Source organism: Strigops habroptila, chromosome 2 (assembly GCF_004027225.2).
Source record: "Strigops habroptila isolate Jane chromosome 2, bStrHab1.2.pri, whole genome shotgun sequence".
Taxonomy (NCBI): Eukaryota; Metazoa; Chordata; class Aves; order Psittaciformes; family Psittacidae; genus Strigops; species Strigops habroptila.
In genome coordinates this window covers 121388988-121406824 of record NC_044278.2, presented here as the reverse complement: position 1 = coordinate 121406824, position 17837 = coordinate 121388988, and the positions used below count along the sequence as shown (strand labels likewise).

At 47.6% G+C, this 17837-nt stretch overlaps 1 protein-coding gene across 2 annotated transcripts in view; it reads left to right on the top strand.

Annotated features, from left to right (window-relative positions):
* Positions 1–17837, top strand: part of FAM168A (family with sequence similarity 168 member A) — a 180067-nt gene that overhangs the window by 142951 nt on the left and 19279 nt on the right. For both annotated transcript variants that reach the window (XM_030475794.1, XM_030475795.1), the window contains exon 4: positions 14372–14452. In XM_030475794.1, coding sequence (XP_030331654.1) covers positions 14372–14452 — 81 coding nt within the window. The remainder of the gene's footprint in view (positions 1–14371; positions 14453–17837) is intronic.

Sequence of the window (17837 nt, the reverse complement as noted above, 5' to 3'; positions counted from 1 at the left end):
TCCAACTGTGTCTCTTCAACACTTGAGTGATGCCAATTGAAGTGGGAGGAGAGTCTTGTGCCAAACACACCAACCAGGGTCCTCTTCTGCTCAGCTCACAGTCTCTGGGTGGCTCGTGGTGAGCTAGTTTATTCTTTGGTATATTGGTATGTCTGGCTGTAAAACTGGGCTTTCCCTGATTCCTTTCCTTCTTCCAGCCTTTATATCCATTTCTTCACATTGCAAAGTTCTTCACATTGCAAAGTTCTTCACATTGCAAAGTTGTGGGGACAGACTGATTTCGGGCACATATCTGCAGGTATATAGCACACGGGAAGCCCTTTCCAGATGCTGCTGTTCATTGAAATGAGGAATATTTTGGATCTGGTTGTTGAAACACAACCAGGCAGAAGGAAGGAATTATAATAGCCATGAAACAGGAGGAGATTCCCAGTTCCAAACTCTAAAAAGGCATCAGATATTCACACTGAGGTTATTCCCTTTCCATAGCTGGAAGCACGGAGGTCATGCACGCTCTGCTTTATCTGTCATGGAGCAGGAATTAGATCTGGAGCAACACAGCAAAGCTTGAAATGATTTTTTTATTCCTCCTGGCTCAGCAGCAGAGCTGAAAAGGCTGAATTGAAAATTAACCAGATGAACAAGTGCATTTTGGAAATCACAAAGGGCTGTTTTCTGAGCAGTTATTGTAAATGCCCTGCCATAACCTATAACCTGAGGGCACGGGGAGCCTGGGCTTGCTCGCCTGCCTGCCTGCATTTACATTAAAAACTGCTCCAGAAAGGGCCGACCAGATATCCTACCTTCAAGACCCATCCAGAGTTGCCATAGAAACTCTGCCAGAGCAGAAGGGAACTAGGAGCACCCGCTTCAAAAAGCATGAGGCTCTCCTCACCTCTGTAAGATAACAGGGATGAGCAGATTCAGGATGGAAAAGCATTTGCGCTTCTGTATCATTGTGTATGAAACTGGAGCAACTTGAGGGTGTTCATGGGTTGATTCCTGAGTTGCTAGAGGAGAAGGGGTGTCTCTGGGGCCAGAATGATGCTCTGTCTCCTCCTTGACTAGGAAAGGATCTTAAGGAGGATCCGATGCTTAAAATTCACCATGCTTAAAATTCACCTTCTCAGCATCAGAGTTGCACCAGGCAACCTTTACTTGAAGGGATAAAAACAGTACTAGTAACTTGGTCATGGAATCATAGAATCATGGAATGGTTTGTGTTGGAAGGGAGCTTAAAGCTCATCCAGCTCCAACCCCCTGCCACGGACAGGGACACCTTCCACTAGAGCAGGTTGCTCCAAGCCCCTGTGTCCAACCTGGCCTTGAACACTGCCAGGGATGGGGCAGCCACAGCTTCTCTGGGAAAAGTCTGTGCCAGCGCCTCAGCACCCTCACAGGGAAGAGCTTCTGCCTCAGAGCTCATCTCAATCTCCCCTCTGGCAGGTTAAAGCCATTCCCCTCGTCCTGTCCCTCCAGGCCCTTGTCCAAAGCCCCTCTCCAGGTTTCCTGGAGCCCCTTTAGGCCCTGGAGCTGCTCTAAGGTGTCCCCTTCAGGAGCCTTCTCTTCTCCAGGCTGCCCCAGCCCAGCTCTCTCAGCCTGGCTCCAGAGCAGAGTTTGAAGACACAATATCCTCATCTTCCTTCTCCTCACATACATCTCCCCAAATTTCAGTTTGCTTCAGCTTTTTCCCCTTCCAACTTCCTCACTTCAGTGCAGGTTTCAGTTCAGATGAAGAAATGCATATTCAGGATTGAGAATATCCGTAATTATTCCATTAAAGAGACGTAAACTGAGCAAGGCTCCAGCTCACTTCCCCCTAACCATGTCGTATCTATAAGCCAGTGGGAGCAGAAGGTGACTTCTGCTGGTGAAATGAGCAGATTTGACTCTGAATGCACAAGGAAAACAGTTTTTCAGAGAAAAAAAGGCCACCCCATCACTTTTCTGAGTGTAACCTCCCTTTAGTTTGTCATTCTGGATAAGTTCGGCTGCCATCTCAGAAGCCCAGCTCTGGCATCTCCTCACCTAGCATGCTGACCTTCTAAATGTTATAACAGCCCTGGACAATGCTTTCTATAATACTTAAGGAAAGACAGAGGAACAAACCTGTGGACAGGATGAAAAATGAGCTGTTTATAGTCACTGTTAGCAGGAGCAGTTGCTCTGTTTTCCTTCTTTAAGATATTGGCTAAGGGCCTGAAGTTGTGCTTCATCGTCATTACTCTGCAGGAGAGAAAAACTTATTTCATTGTCTTTTGAAGTAAAGATATTGAAATAGCAAAAATTAAGAAGGAAAGACGTAGCTTAGTCCTAGGGCTTAGTCTTAGGTGCCAAAGCCTCACAAATCTGCCATTCTCCAAAGATGTCCTTGCAGGAAGGAGGTGGTTCATTGAGGTTCCTCAGCAAAGATCCGAACAGAACTGGGGATCGTGGGAGGAGAGGGAAGGTCCTTTCCAGATAAGTGATTCATTAAAGGTAAAAAGAGGGGTTTGGAGTAAGTCACAGGCTCTTTTGGTGAAGGGGACCTGGTGTTTGGCAGAGGTCGATGGTGGGAGCTGGGTTTGTTCAGCACTTTCAGAAGTGACCTGGGAAAGGGAAGGAATGCTGAGAGGTGCTGATCTTCCATTTTTCAGGGCAATAAAAGGTGGGGGATGAATGTGAAGTTTCGCAATAGCCTCTGGTGAGACTGGAGTAGAGATGAAATCCAGTGTAGGTGAATGTAAAGTGATGCATGGGAGGAGAAGGAGTCTTCATCTTGCATCTAAATGCTGGGGTCTGAGCTGACCATTCCCATCCAGGAGGAGGGTCCTGAATCATGCCAGCCCCATCAGCTCAATGCTCAGCGTCTCCATTGTAGCTATAAACGTTTCCCACTGAGAACAACCAGCCATTGGAATAATCTCTCCAGGGAAGTGGTGACTCCCCAGCATTGGGCACTGTTAAAATTGGGCTGGACAGGGTGCTGGACATCTCATCTAAGTGATGCTGTGCCTGGAAAGATTGGACAAGATGTTCTTTGAGGCCACTTCCAACCTGGTGTTCTGTGATTCTGTGATACCTGGTTTTCTGCACAAGAAACTAAAGGGTGACAAGTTCTCCTGAGAGCTGCAGATGGATTTCTAGGCCTGGAAAAGTTTCTCTTCTCTTTGCAGTTATTTCAGCTTCTCTAATAAAAGATGAGTCCTTGCCCAGCAACACTGACCTCATTAGTCTTCTTCTGGGCTCTGGACAGGCTTATTAGTGGTGACCCAGCACTGATGTGAGTGGCTTTAGCTGCAGACTGATGACAGGTTGGTTTTCACCATGACAAGGATTCTTTTGAGGAAGAATGAAAATCATTATTCTTCAGGGCTAATTTTAGGGCGAATAGAAGAAATACTACTTGGGCTGCTTCAGGTTTAGCAATCTTCTGCTATTATAACTTATCTTAATCCTTCCAGCTAGATATTTCCCTGGGAACATGATAGGATAAGGTGGAGCCACAGTTCAGTGTTTAAGGAAGATTATAATGGTTTCTTTGTTGAGGGCTCACACTTCAGAGCAACAAACAAGTTTATTCTCTCATTAGAGACTATTCATATCTTGCTTTGAATTACTCAAATACAGAATGCAGTAAATAAGTGAATGGAGCATTAATATTATGTGATTTAAATGGTTTTCTAGAGCTTCTTTCCCATAGAGGCTTGTCTCATAAAATCATAGAATCAACTGGGTTGGCAAGTGTAGGAAAGGATGTGACACATGTCTCTTGCCTCGAAGTTACAGTGATTGACAGTCTGTCAGGTTCTGTCACTGTGCTTTATTTATAGTTTGTGCCTTAAATAATCAAACTATCTCACTAATATTCTTGGACAGTTGCTTCTAGTTTTCAGGATGAGTTTTGCTCACACGGACGCATCCTGCAGTAAGGCCTGGGAGGTTTCTGTTGGGTGTAGATGGGAAGTAAAACTGAGGTGGAACTGAAATAGGAAGGGAAATGGGAATCATCTCTTTTGGCCCACAGCTTGCAACATCATAGAAGCTTAATAAAGGTCTGAGAGCAAGTTTGCTCTGAGCAAGAGAAAAATGAAGGCAACATATGCCCAAAAGAGTGCTTCTGTCGTTCCCTAATATCCATTTGGCCTTGTGAAGTCTCTCAATTCCCTGGCATGATGAAGGCAACAGCTTCCAGGTGACACATTGCATCATCCAACCAGAAGGTCCCATGGAAGAGCTCAGAGCTCTGTGCAAATCCACTGCTCTTCCTGCCTAATTCCTAAGAAACCAGGGAAACCACAGAGCAGGGAGGCTCCGGCAGCCATCCCTTGCCATTGATCTCCAGTTGGGAAGATCTCCTCCAGGCAGGCAGGACCCCGTTGTGTCAATGTTGTGACCCAGTGAAAGGGAGACAAATGGACCACACCACATGGCCAGGCCATAATGCTGCCAACTGAAGGATTTCTCTTCATCACCTTTCATGTCAAAGTCATCTCTGCCACTCCCATGACTTTCAGTGGTGCTTTCTTCTAAGTCTGCACAAGACAAAGGAAATGGTCATAAAAAGAAACTATTTTTTGCCAGATACATGTAGATTTTGTCAGTTTTGGGCGAACTGAGTATATACTGAAGGTAGCAGAGGCACAGTTGTGTTTGTGATACCTGTAGAGCTCCTTTCTGTGTAGTCTCCAAGCGCTGTGCTTAGCATGTAAGGTGTGGATGACCCATAAGAAAAACTCCTTCTTCAAAGAGGGTGGAATTCACCACCCTTTCGGTCAAGCTGTGATCCTGGGGAGGGAGAGGAAGAAGAGGGGAGGAGTTAGAGAAGTTTTCACTCTAGTTGATGTGCACTCATCCTTCCTCATAGAATGAATCATAGAATCACAGAGTGGTTTGGGTTGGAAGGGACCTTAAAGCTCCTCCAGTTCCAACCCCCTGCCACGGGCAGGGACACCTTCCAATAGAGCAGGTTGTTCCAAGCCCCTGTGTCCAACCTGGCCTTGACCATCTTCTACTCTGCAGATCCAGAACTGCCTCCCCTCCTGGGGACCCTTCCTCCTCCTGCATAACATCTTCACAGACCTTGAACTGAGGAGCTGGAGTGAAGCCAGAGGGGCTCATGAAGCAGTGAGGCTCCCTTATTCTCTTGCTTCACACAAGAATTAGATATGAGCTGGCAACATGTGCTTGCAGCCCAGAAAGCCAGTCGTATCCTGCTTGAGGATACAGTATCCAGGTTGAGGGATGTGATTCTCTCCTTTACTCCCCTCTCATGAGACCCCACCGAGAGTATTGTGGGGTTCCCAGTACAAGACAGACATGGACCTGTTATAGCAGGTCCAGAGGAGGCCCCGGAGCTGCTGCGAGGGCTGGAGCAGCTCTGCTCTGGAGCCAGGCTGAGAGAGCTGGGCTGGGGCAGCCTGGAGAAGAGAAGGCTCCTGAAGGGGAGCCCTTAGAGCAGCTCCAGTGCCTAAAGGGGCTCCAGGAAACCTGGAGAGGGGCTTTGGACAAGGGCCTGTAGGGACAGGCCAAGGGGAATGGCTTTAACCTGCCAGAGGGGAGATTGAGATGAGCTCTGAGGCAGAAGCTCTTCCCTGTGAGGGTGCTGAGGCGCTGGCACAGACTTTTCCCAGAGAAGCTGTGGCTGCCCCATCCCTGGCAGTGTTCAAGGCCAGGTTGGACACAGGGGCTTGGAGCAACCTGCTCTAGTGGAAGGTGTCCCTGCCCGTGGCAGGGGGTTGGAACTGATGAGCTTTAAGCTCCCTTCAACCCAAACCATTCTATCATTCTATGAATGTCTCATGAAGCACAAGGCACTTTGTATTGATGGGAAGGACATACTCTGCTCCAGCCAGAGGCCTGCAGCCTTCACCATAAGCCTTCAGATCCCTCCCCACCACTACTCCCTGTAGGTACAATACCAGCAATGCTGTGGGTGCCTTTACAGTCCACATGAAGATTGGTTTTGCATGGTCATGGGTAATGAGCAAGAAATAAGTGGCTGCCTAGATAAAGGAAAGGACCTTTCAGGTGAAAAGAGAACCAACTGTAGAAGATCTCCAGGAAGGTGTCAGGTTGTCAAATGCTGGAGCAAAGTTTTCCTTAATCCAGTTGCTGTGTCTGGTGAATACATGTTCATTTGACTGCTCTACTCTTGGGCTGATGAGGCTTGAAGCAGTAATAAGGGGGTGGCACTTCTTCATGGGAATGAATGTATTTATTATCCCCAGAGACTTCAGAGATGCTGGAATCTCAACCAACCATTAACTCGCTCTTCAGAGCGGTTCCACCCTTGCTTTCAGCTTGTCCTCTATTTTTACCTCCATTTAGCATGAGTGGGCTGCAATAGTTCCATGGCAAGGCAAGTGAGTGATGGGATACCAGTGGTAACGTGGGATGATCCGTATAAAATGGAACCTGGGCTCCCTGCAGCATCAAGGTCCATTTGCACACTTGGGTGTTCATCCTTGGTAATGCCCGAGGAGCAGCACATGGGAGAGGTTTGGGTAGAGTTTGACATGGCAAGGTGTGCAATCACCATGCTTGGTTCCAGTGTTAAGTGGTTCTCCATGATTAGGGAAGAAGGAAAAGGTTATGCCATCCTTCCTGCTGCAGTTGCATTTGTGAGCTGGCGAAACAGGAGTCACTCATGTTCATATGTTAAAATGTTAAGTGTAAAGCAACCCAGAAATGAGTTTAGGAGGGTCTCAGCTCTGTCCTTCTGAGCTGGAGGCTGCTTCTAGACTTATATGTGATTAGGAAAGGTCTGTGAGTTGGGAAATGTATGTTTTGAGCTATAAAAGGAGTTTCATAGAACCATAGAATCAACTAAGTTGGAAAAGACCTTTAAGATCATCCAGTCCAACCGCTCCCCAGCAGTGCCAAGGCCACCACTAACCCATGGCACTGAGGCCTCGGCTACACGGGGTGTGAACACTTGCAGGGCCGGTGACTCCAGCCCTGCCCTGGGCAGCCTGTTCCAATGCCTGAGCACCCTTTAGGTGAAGTTTTCCCTGCAATACTACTTCAGATTTGCCTTTCAAAATGCACGAGGCCAAATTAAGCTGGGGGTAAGTGAAATCTAGTAGATAAGATGTGTCTTGATGTTTTAGTACCGAGTTTGACCCAAGTCCCAGGTGAAGGATTTTAACATCTTAATCTTAAAACACATCGACAGTCTAACGTACAAGCCTTTGATCGTACCTCTAGCATTGTAAGAGCCCTTAGTGTGTAAATCACTTGTGACAAAGGGCTCCTGCTTGAAATCGTGTGCTTGGTCTTGGAAGTGTTGCTCTCTGTTGACCTTGGTCCAGCCCCATGCCCATCAAGGCAGCTGGACCCATAAGACAAGCAGCCTATTAGTGTTGGGTCATGCCTTATGCAAGGGGATGAATGGGCCATGAACATCTAAAGCGATGAGCAGGAATACCCGCTGTGTGGCAGGTGGGCAACTGTGTTGTATCTACACACCTAATTTAGGTGGGATAAATCTGGAGCAGTTAATCTTTGATTTGAAGTAAGGGATGTTTTTAATAGTTCTCATCGAGCAGGAAAAGTCTATAAAGTTCCCTGTGTAAGAAGCCATTCAGAGATCACCTCCCTTCCTCCCATGCACCAAGGGATATTCCCTGGGGGATAACTCCCCAAAAGGCAGGAGGAGATACATGGTCCAAGCCCTGCACTCTGTGGTTGTATGAGGAGCAAGGCAGGCTTAAAAGACCCTTCTGGATGGAGAAAAGCTCATACCATGGTGTTGAAATCTCTGCTGCAAGTCATTTCTGACATGCTGGAGCTCTTCGTCTCTAGAGGCTTGGTTTCCAGGGCAGAATTAGTCCCCAGATGTCCTTCTCAGCTATGTTCACCCCTAATCATCATATTAGACACATTCTTTCTGGTGTCATTGCCACCATTCAAGAGCATTGCTGCCTGGTGGAGGCTTTGGTGGAGCTGTGCCAGGAAGCCTACGTGGTGCCTCTTCCCTAACTTCTCAGCTCTGGGGTAATTCCTCAAGTACCAGATTTCCATGTCTGTGTCACGGAATGTGACTTTTGGCAAGAATAAATTCCTAATCAGTCTAAAGGGAACAGATTTACAGCAGCATGAACTGAAAACATGAACTTTCTTCTTCCCTGCCAGAGGGGAGATTGAGATGAGCTCTGAGGCAGAAGCTCTTCCCTGTGAGGGTGCTGAGGCGCTGGCACAGACTTTTCCCAGAGAAGCTGTGGCTGCCCCATCCCTGGCAGTGTTCAAGGCCAGGTTGGACACAGGGGCTTGGAGCAACCTGCTCTAGTGGAAGGTGTCCCTGCCCGTGGCAGGGGCTTGGAACTGGAGGAGCTTTAAGGTCCCTTCCAACCTAAACCAGTTTGGGATCTTTGTGGATACGGGTTGCTCATTTACAGCCAGGATGGGCAGTTTATGCTGAAATGTCCTTTAAAGGAAGCAGACAGAGGGGGAGGAGATGTTTGAACGGGGACTTCTCCTCTAAACTTGCCAGGGGTGCCTTTGCTGTGGGGTTTTAATGTCACTTTGTCCTTTGTGCATGGTCCTCCCGTGCCTGGCAGTGACCTCCAGGGTGTCATGAGCCTTTTTCTGGTGGCCCATGGACAGGAAGAGCTGCAGCTTGTTTGTACCTGGGGCTGGGTCTGGGCGCCCTGAATTTCAAATGCCAAAGGGAATAACAAATCTAATCCTTGAACAAACCCAAATAGACCCTTCCCCTGTATCACTGCCTGTTCAATCCTTTAATCCTCCCGGCCCTGCTGTCAGCTTTTCCTCCAAGGGCAGCCCTTTGCCTGCTAATGTCTGGTTTTCCCTCCTTGCCGTCTCATTCCTCCCCAGTAATTCAGCTTTTTTGCTGTTCTGACATACAGAGCAACCGCAGGAGCTTATTCCACCAGGAATAAGCTATCCCAGAAGGCTGGAAAGAACTCTCTTAAATGCCCCATCCACCCATTTCTTGTCTCATGCAGAAGACGTCTGTGCTGAGCTTGTATATGTGGTCGCACATACATCTGTGTTGCATGTAGGCAGTAAAATATATATAGCTGGAAATATAAGCTAACTGCTTTATTATGGCTGTTCTGAGTCTAATCATGAAGGAAACAAAGCTGGTGCTTAAACCCATTTTAATGCTGTGTACGCCACTCATTTTGAATGTATTTCATGAACTCCTTTCCTAGTGCATCTCCTAAAGCTGTGCATGTTAAGAAGAGGGAGTGGGTAGCTGGGACTCGTAACCTAAAAGCCATTAATCAAAAGCAGCATTGCACCAAAGAGGACAGGGCTGAGCAGAGCTGGAAAGAATGGTCGAGAAACATTTAGAGATCCATGAAAAATTAAAGGAGGCTTTAAAATCCCTTCTTGTTGCAGCCCCAGGAGCTCTTCCCTTCGCACAGCCCGTTATTGAGTCGTAATTCCTAAAGCAGTTCAGTTAGTGCTGCTCAGAGCTGGAGTGCTCTGGGTGTCCCTTGGGGAGATCATGAAATGAACACTGGCTTTGCTACTCCTATTGATTGTGGGGATGAGATTAAATTAAACTAAAGCAAGAAAACAGCTCCTGAGTTCTTCGGTGAGGAATCTAATGAATTTTATTCCGTATGGTTTCATCTCATTTGCTTTCCTTCTGCATCATTGCAGTAATCAGGCCCCAAGCCCCAGCAGAGACATGGTCCTATCATGTGCAGATTCATATAGGTAGAAAAATAAAGGATATTTTCTTTCTGTCCCTGACTTTTCCACGTCTCCAGCAGGAAGCCCATGAAGATTAGCAGCTCTCAACATAAACCAAGTGGGGTTTGCCCACTTGCTGTTATCTTTGAGTCAAGGTGAAGAGAATCATAGAATCAGCTAGGTTGGAAAAGTCCTTTAAGATCACCAAGTCCAACCAAGAGGCAAGATAGACGTGGCAGGAGGGGAATGGGGTCAGCAAAAAGGATTTGCAGGAGGTCCCTTAGGGTATCCAGGGGGAAAATCAGAGCAAGATGCCAGACACTTTGGTCCTGCCACCTCTCCTGAGCTCCTCCCTGGTTGTTGGATCCAGGCTTTGACTTATACCCCGGAGGATGTAAGACGTGGGGATTGCAGCTTGTTTGTGGTCATTTGGGGGATGAACAAGAGCCAACAAACCTGAATCCTAAGGACTCAAAACCCAATAAGGTGTAGAAATGTCTCCTGTATTTCTAAACCCAGTGGGGTTTGGGTGCTGGGAATTCTCAAGCCTGTTTCCTCTGGCACAAATTGTCACAGATTCGGCTACTTTCTTATCTTTCAGTATGTCCAAAAAGGAGCAAACCACCATTAATTTCCCTACACCTTTCCCATCTCCGTTTCCCCTTAAAATAGAAAGGACAAGTTTTCTTGCTGGAGATCAGCATTTATCAAAGCTTATGAGATCAGAATGGAAGATAGAGCAGAGCAGGGCTGGCTGCATCTTTTCTACTTCTGAAGCTATTAAAGCTTCCTTGATAGAAACAGTATTTATCTGGAATGAAATTATCCTGAAAAAGGCCATCACTTGCTTTCAGAACAACAAAAGACAGCACAGTAAGCAAGATGCAGTCCTACCAAGCAGAAGTTAAACCCAAAACAAAGAGAAAGAAGACCTAAATAGACAGTTGTCTCCCTCTGCCTGAAATCTTAGAATCATACAATAGTTAGGGTTGGAAAGGACCATAAGCTCATCCAGTTCCAACCCCCTGCCACGGGTAGGGACACCTTCCACTGGAGCAGGTTGCTCCAAGCCCCTGTGTCCAACCTGGCCTTGAACACTGCCAGGGATGGGGCAGCCACAGCTTCTCTGGGAAAAGTCTGTGCCAGCGCCTCAGCACCCTCACAGGGAAGAGCTTCTGCCTTAGATCCAACCTGAACTTCCCCTGTTTCAGTTTGAACCCATCACCCCTTGTCCTATCACTCCAGTCCCTGATGAAGGTCCCTCTCCAGCATCCTTGTAGCCCCCTTCAGACACTGAAGCTGCTCTGAGGTCTCCACGCAGCTTCTCTTCTCCGGGCTGAACAGCCCCAATGTTCTCTGCCTGTCTCTATAGGGGAGCTGCTCCAGCCTCTGATCATCCTCGTGGCCTCCTCTGGACTTGCTCCAACAGCTCCATGTCCTTCTTGTGCTGAGGACCCCAGCACTGCACACAGTGCTGCAAGTGGGGGCTCATGAGAGCAGAGCAGAGGGGCAGGATCCCCTCCCTGACCTGCTGCTCACGCTCTGGGGCTGCAGCCCAGCACACAGGGGGGTTCTGGGCTCAAGCGCACACTGAAGCTGGGTTATGTTCAGTTTTTCGTCAACCAACACCCCCAAGTCCTTCTCTGCCGGGCTGCTCTGAATCACTTCTGCAAATGAAGTCTTTCAGTACTTGGCTGGGTGGCAAAGCTTACCCAGAGCCACAGTTTTCTTGTGCTCTGATTTACTTCAGGCTTGTTTTTTACATATAAACCTGATGTTGAAAGTTTTGCTCCTAATAAAAGAGAAGGAATTTTGCTGAATTTGGTAGTTTGTGAGTGCTGGTGGTATCTCAGGGGGCACAGATGAAACATATGCTGCATGTAGCCACACAGAACTATGTTTATCATGGTTGTTGACTTAAGGACTGGTAGTTAAAGACTATAATTAAGGACAGTTGTGGGCTGCATCAAAAGGAACATGACCAGCAGGTTGAAGAAGGTGATCCTGCCCCTCTACTCTGCTCTCATGAGACCCACTTGAACACTGTGTGCAGTTCTAGTGTCCCCAACATAAGGAGGACATGGAGCTGTTGGAGCAAGTCCAGAGGAGGCCACAAAGATGATCAGAGGCTGGAGCAGCTCCCGTATGGAGCCAGGCTGAGAACATTGAGCTGTTGAGGCTGGAGAAGAGAAGCTGCGTGGAGACCTCAGAGCAGCTTCCAGTGTCTGAAGGGGCTACAAGGATGCTGGAGAGGGACCTTCATCAGGGACTGGAGTGATAGGACAAGGGGTGATGGGTTCAAACTGAAAGAGGGCAAGTTCAGGTTAGATACAAGGCAGAAGTTCTTTACTGTGAGGGTGCTGAGGCGCTGGCACAGACTTTTCCCAGAGAAGCTGTGGCTGCCCCATCCCTGGCAGTGTTCAAGGCCAGGTTGGACACAGGGGCTTGGAGCAACCTGCTCTAGTGGAAGGTGTCCCTGCCCGTGGCAGGGAGTTGGAACTGGAGGAGCTTTAAGGTCCCTCCTATCCCAAACCAGGCTGGGATTCTATGACTACTGCAGCAGTAGGACTCCTTTGGAGGGATTAACCAACAGCAAAGACCAGAACCTCTTAATGCCCCAAGAGACTATCATCTAGATCCTAACCCTAGTTGATGAGCAAGGGACTTCCTATCACCATGGCATGCAGGCACAGCCATCGGCTACTGAACTGTGTGCTGCGGAGGTAAAACCCAGTGTAGAAACACATCTGAGAGAATTATAGGGAATAAAATTGACCACTTGATGTGGTCAAGAAGTGAGCTGGAGTTGGTTCACACCCACAGCCAGATTGATCAGGAGGCAAAGTGGGACCATTGCACTTGAGAGGCAACCAGAGGACCTTGGAGCATTGAATGTGCTGGAAAAGAAATAGTTTTCTTGTAATGAAGCAGGGAGTAGGCAGGGATATTTCTGATTTAAAATCTTCCTCATTAATGTTCTGCTTGCAATCACAGGGTCTGCAAATAACTTTGCAAGGAGCTTCTTGATTGCTGTGTATATTCCTGCCTCCGATGACAACATGGGTTTATGTAGCTTAAAAATACCAGAAAGAAAGTCGGTTAAACTGCTGCTTATCCAATATTAACTACAGTAATTTTTAATTAACCTGATTTAGAAGCCAAATATATCACTGATGAAAATGAGAGGGTAGAACATACAGTCATTTATTCCAGTCCAGTGGTCAGGAGCGTTGCATTAGGTTTATTCAGATGAACCTCCACATTTTGCCGCAGGAATCGGCTCTGTGCCCGGTGCCAGGTTTGAGGAATCTGCACCTTGCTAAGGAGCAAATGAGCTTTGGGGCATGGGAAGCAGGGATGGAAACGTGTTCATCTTCCTGCTCAGAAAGGGGGAGGAGAGACCCACCCCTGCTTGTGTTTAATAAAGCAAACTCGAGGAGACGGGTGTGAATGGAGCGCTAATTGCCTCTTTCCAGCCTTTGCTGGCAACCAGCAGACAGCAGCAGTGGAGCTTGGCATGGAAAGACTCTCCAAGGGTCATTTTGTCTGTCATGGGCTTGGTTCTGCTCTGGGATGGTGGCCAAAGAGATGCACAGATAAAGCAGAGCAGTGGCTGTGGCAGGGAAGCACAGCAAAGCCAAACTCTGCCAGCAAAGGAAGATGAACATGTTCCATTCGGTGTGTTGGAGGGATTTACACAGGAGCACGTAAGAAGGGATGGAGTTATTCAAGTGTTACTGTTTCTAATTGGGAAGACTTCCAAGAAATGGAAGTAGAGCAGTAAACGAAAGCAAAATGGAGCAGACTGAGGTATGGAGGTTGTTGTTTGTGGTCTTAGAATCAGAATCATAGAATGGTTTGTGTTGGAAAGGACCTTAAGCTCATCCAGTTCCAACCCCCTGCCATCATGGGGGACAAGAACTTCTAGTTTGGTGCAAGACACGTGCCCTGTGCATGGGTGCACGTAGGGCATTGGCTCTGCAGTGATTTCCAAGCCTCTGTATATCTGAGTGCTTAGATGATTTCCCCTGACCTCCCTATGACCGATCCAAGTGAAGATGATGAGAACTGAAGGTGCTCTGCATCCTTTCCTAAAGTGCCCATTAAAGCCTCGTATGGCTTCAAAGGGTAGGAGCTGCTGTTCGTGTTCCTTCCAGGTGGCCTGGCAGGTAATCGTGTCCCTCCCAGGCTGGCACTTGTGCAGCCATGAGTGAATATTGGGGCTGGCAGCTTCTCATGCAACATCTCTACCTTCCCTTCAGCAAGAGGCTCTGGTTAATGCAAGTGCTGAGCACCGAGGACTCGGGCTGGATGCTGAGCTCTGCAAATGCTCCAGTGATCAAACCACAACGGCTGCGAGCAGCCAAGGAGAACCTTTCAAACAGAGGCTGTGCTGGCGGATATCTCACAGCTCAATTCTGCATTCAGGGTCTGTATTTTCTCAGTAGTTTTCTGCAGAGCACATTGAGCATTCCTGTGTTCTGCATTCTGGTTATTGCCCTTGTTTTCTAGAGGAATAGAGATGAAATATTGATGATGTCACTTGTAAGCTTGTAGGGCACATTCACAGTCCTTCCTATACCATGAGAATACATCTGTACTTTGCCTCTCAGCTGTGCCAATGGCCTCTTTGCACACACAGGTCGTTTACTGCTCTCCAGGCATGCTGTCCTCTTCTCTCCATGTTGATAACACCATCATTTCTCTTTCTTTCTCACTGCAGGTTATCCAACGGGCTATCCCACCGCTGCTCCAGCCTACAACCCAAACATGTATCCAACCAGCAGCCCCGGCTACGCCCCAGGTAAAAATCTGTGTGGAAACAAGTCTGGGAATGTTGAAGGGTCCAGGGGGATTTACCTTTTGCTGCTTGTTCAAAATCCAGTAGTTCCATGTGTTTGACAACAAATACTTTCAGGGAAGGGGCCTGTGTTAAGCTCCTCCCTTCCTAACTGTCACTAACTTCACACCTCCACTGGGAATATTTGTCTGTATTGCAAAGTACTTTTGAGCCATGAATTATATCCTGATACTAATCCCAGGAGTTTTACAGTCCTCATCACTGTGATATCTGAACACTGATGGCTTTTAATGTCTTCTGAATACTGCATGGTGTCTCCCCAAGATTGACTTCCCCGTTATCCTTATCCTTCCTTCCTCCTTCATAGATGCAGAAGTGGCAGCAACCATGTCCTGTTTGGTGTCTGGATCTCCCATGCCATGTCTTTACTGTCCCCTCTTTCCTATGGCACTGATAGACTCTGGTTCTGTCCTGGTGTCTTCTGTCCAGCTCCTGCCCTTCACGCCACCCCACCAAAGATCCAGCAAGCTCTTCCTGGCCAAACTCAGTAACCCTTCTGCCTTAGCCTCGGTGTGCTGGGTATCTCTGATGGCACCAGCTGCACTTTTCTCCATAAAATCTTGTTTTCCCTTGGCATTCCCAGCTTGGCCACTTGTTTTCTCCCTCTGCTGCAGTGCGTCCATTGGGACATACTTGTCATCTGCCTCTTCCAGCTTGCCACGAACCATCCTACCAGCCAGGCTGATGGGTAACGCGTTCATCCTCCGTAGCTCAGCCCCTGTCCTGGCACTCTGCTCTCTGCCATCTCCAACCTTGGCACATTCTCCTCCATCCTTCTGGAGAGCTGGTACAAAAATGACTTCCCCAATCCACTGCTTTAACCATGTCATAGAATAGAATCATAGAATGGTTTGGGTTGGAAAGAACCCTAAGATCATCCAGTTCCAACCCCCTGCCATTGGCCGGGATGCCTCACACCCTCCTCTTTGTTCCCTCTTGCTCATATCTAGCACAGGCTACTTGTGCTTATTTAGAGAGGCAATGCCCGCTCCATTCATTTTTGGTGTCCAAAGCCTTACAGCTCTTCTGGCTCAGCCAACAATGTCTGTCCTCTTCACCTCATCCCAAGCAAGTGTCTCCCTTGTTCCATCTGCTCCTCTCCTATCACCCACAAAGCTATTTTTCACTTGAATTCCTCCATTAGCCATGATTTTTAGTAATAAAACCCCATAACAAGACTGTAAAGCTCCTTCCCTCCCTTGCTGTGGACCATCATCTCTCCACATCTCCCTCCTGGCTGGTTTCCACTGCTGTCTCTTGGCCAAACACGTACCCATCCCATGGCTCTGGTTGAGTTGCTCTGTGGATGCAGAGAAAGGTCTGGATGGATGAGGACACAACACATCCAGAACCTTCCTGCCTGGCTGGAGAGGGAAAAGCCATCAAAGCATGTGGGTGGCAAACCCAGTCATGCCCTGTCCATAGCTCTGAGGTTGAACACCTCATCTACATGAAGAGGGGAAATGCTTATAGCCAAGGGCTGCCAGTGGAAAGAGATTCATGTAGGTTAGGACAGAATCTAAATTCATCAGAGGAGCTGCTGTCAAATAACTTCAAGGACACTTCTTATTCCAGAAGTGAACCTTCCACTGCCTTTAAGTCAGAGCAGTTACTCCAATGCAGGATTCATGGAGTAATTCTCACCTTTCCACAAGGATTTGTCTTCACCACAGCACGGACTAATGCTCGTGCTTAGTAAGGAATATTTGAGTTCCTCTGCTAAAACAATCAGTTGCTTTTTTATGCTTTTGAGCCCAAATTTGGAAACCTTTACAGAAGTCCTTTTCTTTTTGGAATTGAAGACTTCTGTCAGGCCTCCACTCAGGAAATCACTGGAGTCAAAGCCACATTTAAGCACTTTACTGAAACCAGCCCTTCAGAAGGACCAAGTGACGTGGAGTTTTTGAAGTGTGGTTTAAGTTCTCTGCTTTCAGCCAAATTAGCTGGGGAATGGAACCTCTTGGCATGACAAAGGGTGGGAGAAACCCAAGGGCTATGTAATGGTTTCAAAAGGTACCTCTTATCCAGAGTGAACGAAGTGAAAAATAGTGCAAGAAAAGGAAATCTCCTGTTTAATAGTAGTCTTGTTGCCCCGAGAAGCTGTGGCTGCCCCATCCCTGGCAGTGTTCAAGGCCAGGTTGGACACAGGAGCTTGGAGCAACCTGCTCTAGTGGAAGGTGTCCCTGCCCGTGGCAGGGGGTTGGAACTGGAGGAGATTTAAGGTCCCTTCAACCCAAATGAGTCTGGGATTCTAAATCATGACTGTGCTTTTTTCATTTTTCTTATGAAAAAGGCCTCTAAAAATCTCTTTCTTCACCCATTTCCAAGCACACATTTCAGCTGAAAAATAATATCTCCCCCTTCGTTTTGACTTTATGGCTCTTCAGTTGGTTGAGATGTTTATTGTGAATGCCTCACCTCAAAAGAGCTGTGGGATTTTCTGAATAAAGCCTCTTTCAGCTGAGTGTTCTGCAGTTATCGGAGTGAAATAGCTGCTTGCGTAAGGAACACAAGGCTGGACGTTGTGTCCATCTTGCTAATCCCTTTCTCCTCTCCATTGCCAAGTTTTCAGTCTCCCAGTTGTCATAAAAATCCATGGATCCCAGGCTCGGGAGCTTTCCAGGGCTGATGAAGCAGGAATGAGGGTTTCATTGCCAAAACCTTTTGGTGCTGTCTTCTCCCCATCACAGTTTAAATGCAGTTTTACTTTGCAAGGTTATTAAATAAAGCCATTTACTGCAGATGACTCTGTGAGGAATCTGTTGTGTTTTACTTGGTTTTATTGGCTTCTGGTAGGGTCTTCAGCTGCACTGCCCATAGCAGGGGGGTTGGAACTGGATGATCTTTAAGGTCTTTTCCAACCCAAACCATTCCATGATTCTATGTTTTCTTCCCATTAAAAATCTTAATGTGTAATATGAAACAAGTTTTCCTCCTCTAGATGTGTGCTGGCCACCCTCAGTTTCCCCTGAAGGATGTAGCACCGAAAGAGTAAAGTGAAAAGAGCTCCATAACATTAAAACCCCCACAAATTTATTAGTAGCTTGTCCTGCCAAAGGTTGGGAATGTCCTCCCGGCTCAGCCAGGGGTATAAATCCTGCAGCTTTCCTGCATGTTGGCCTGGACTTAGAATCCCAGACTGGTTTGGGTTGAAGGGACCTTAAAACTCATCCAGTTCCAACCCCCTGCCACGGGCAGGGACACCTTCCGCTAGAGCAGGTTGCTCCAAGCCCCTGTGTCCAACCTGGCCTTGAACACTGCCAGGGATGGGGCAGCCACAGCTTCTCTGGGGACCTCTTGTCCCCAGCCACTCGTGCAGGCAGCAGCT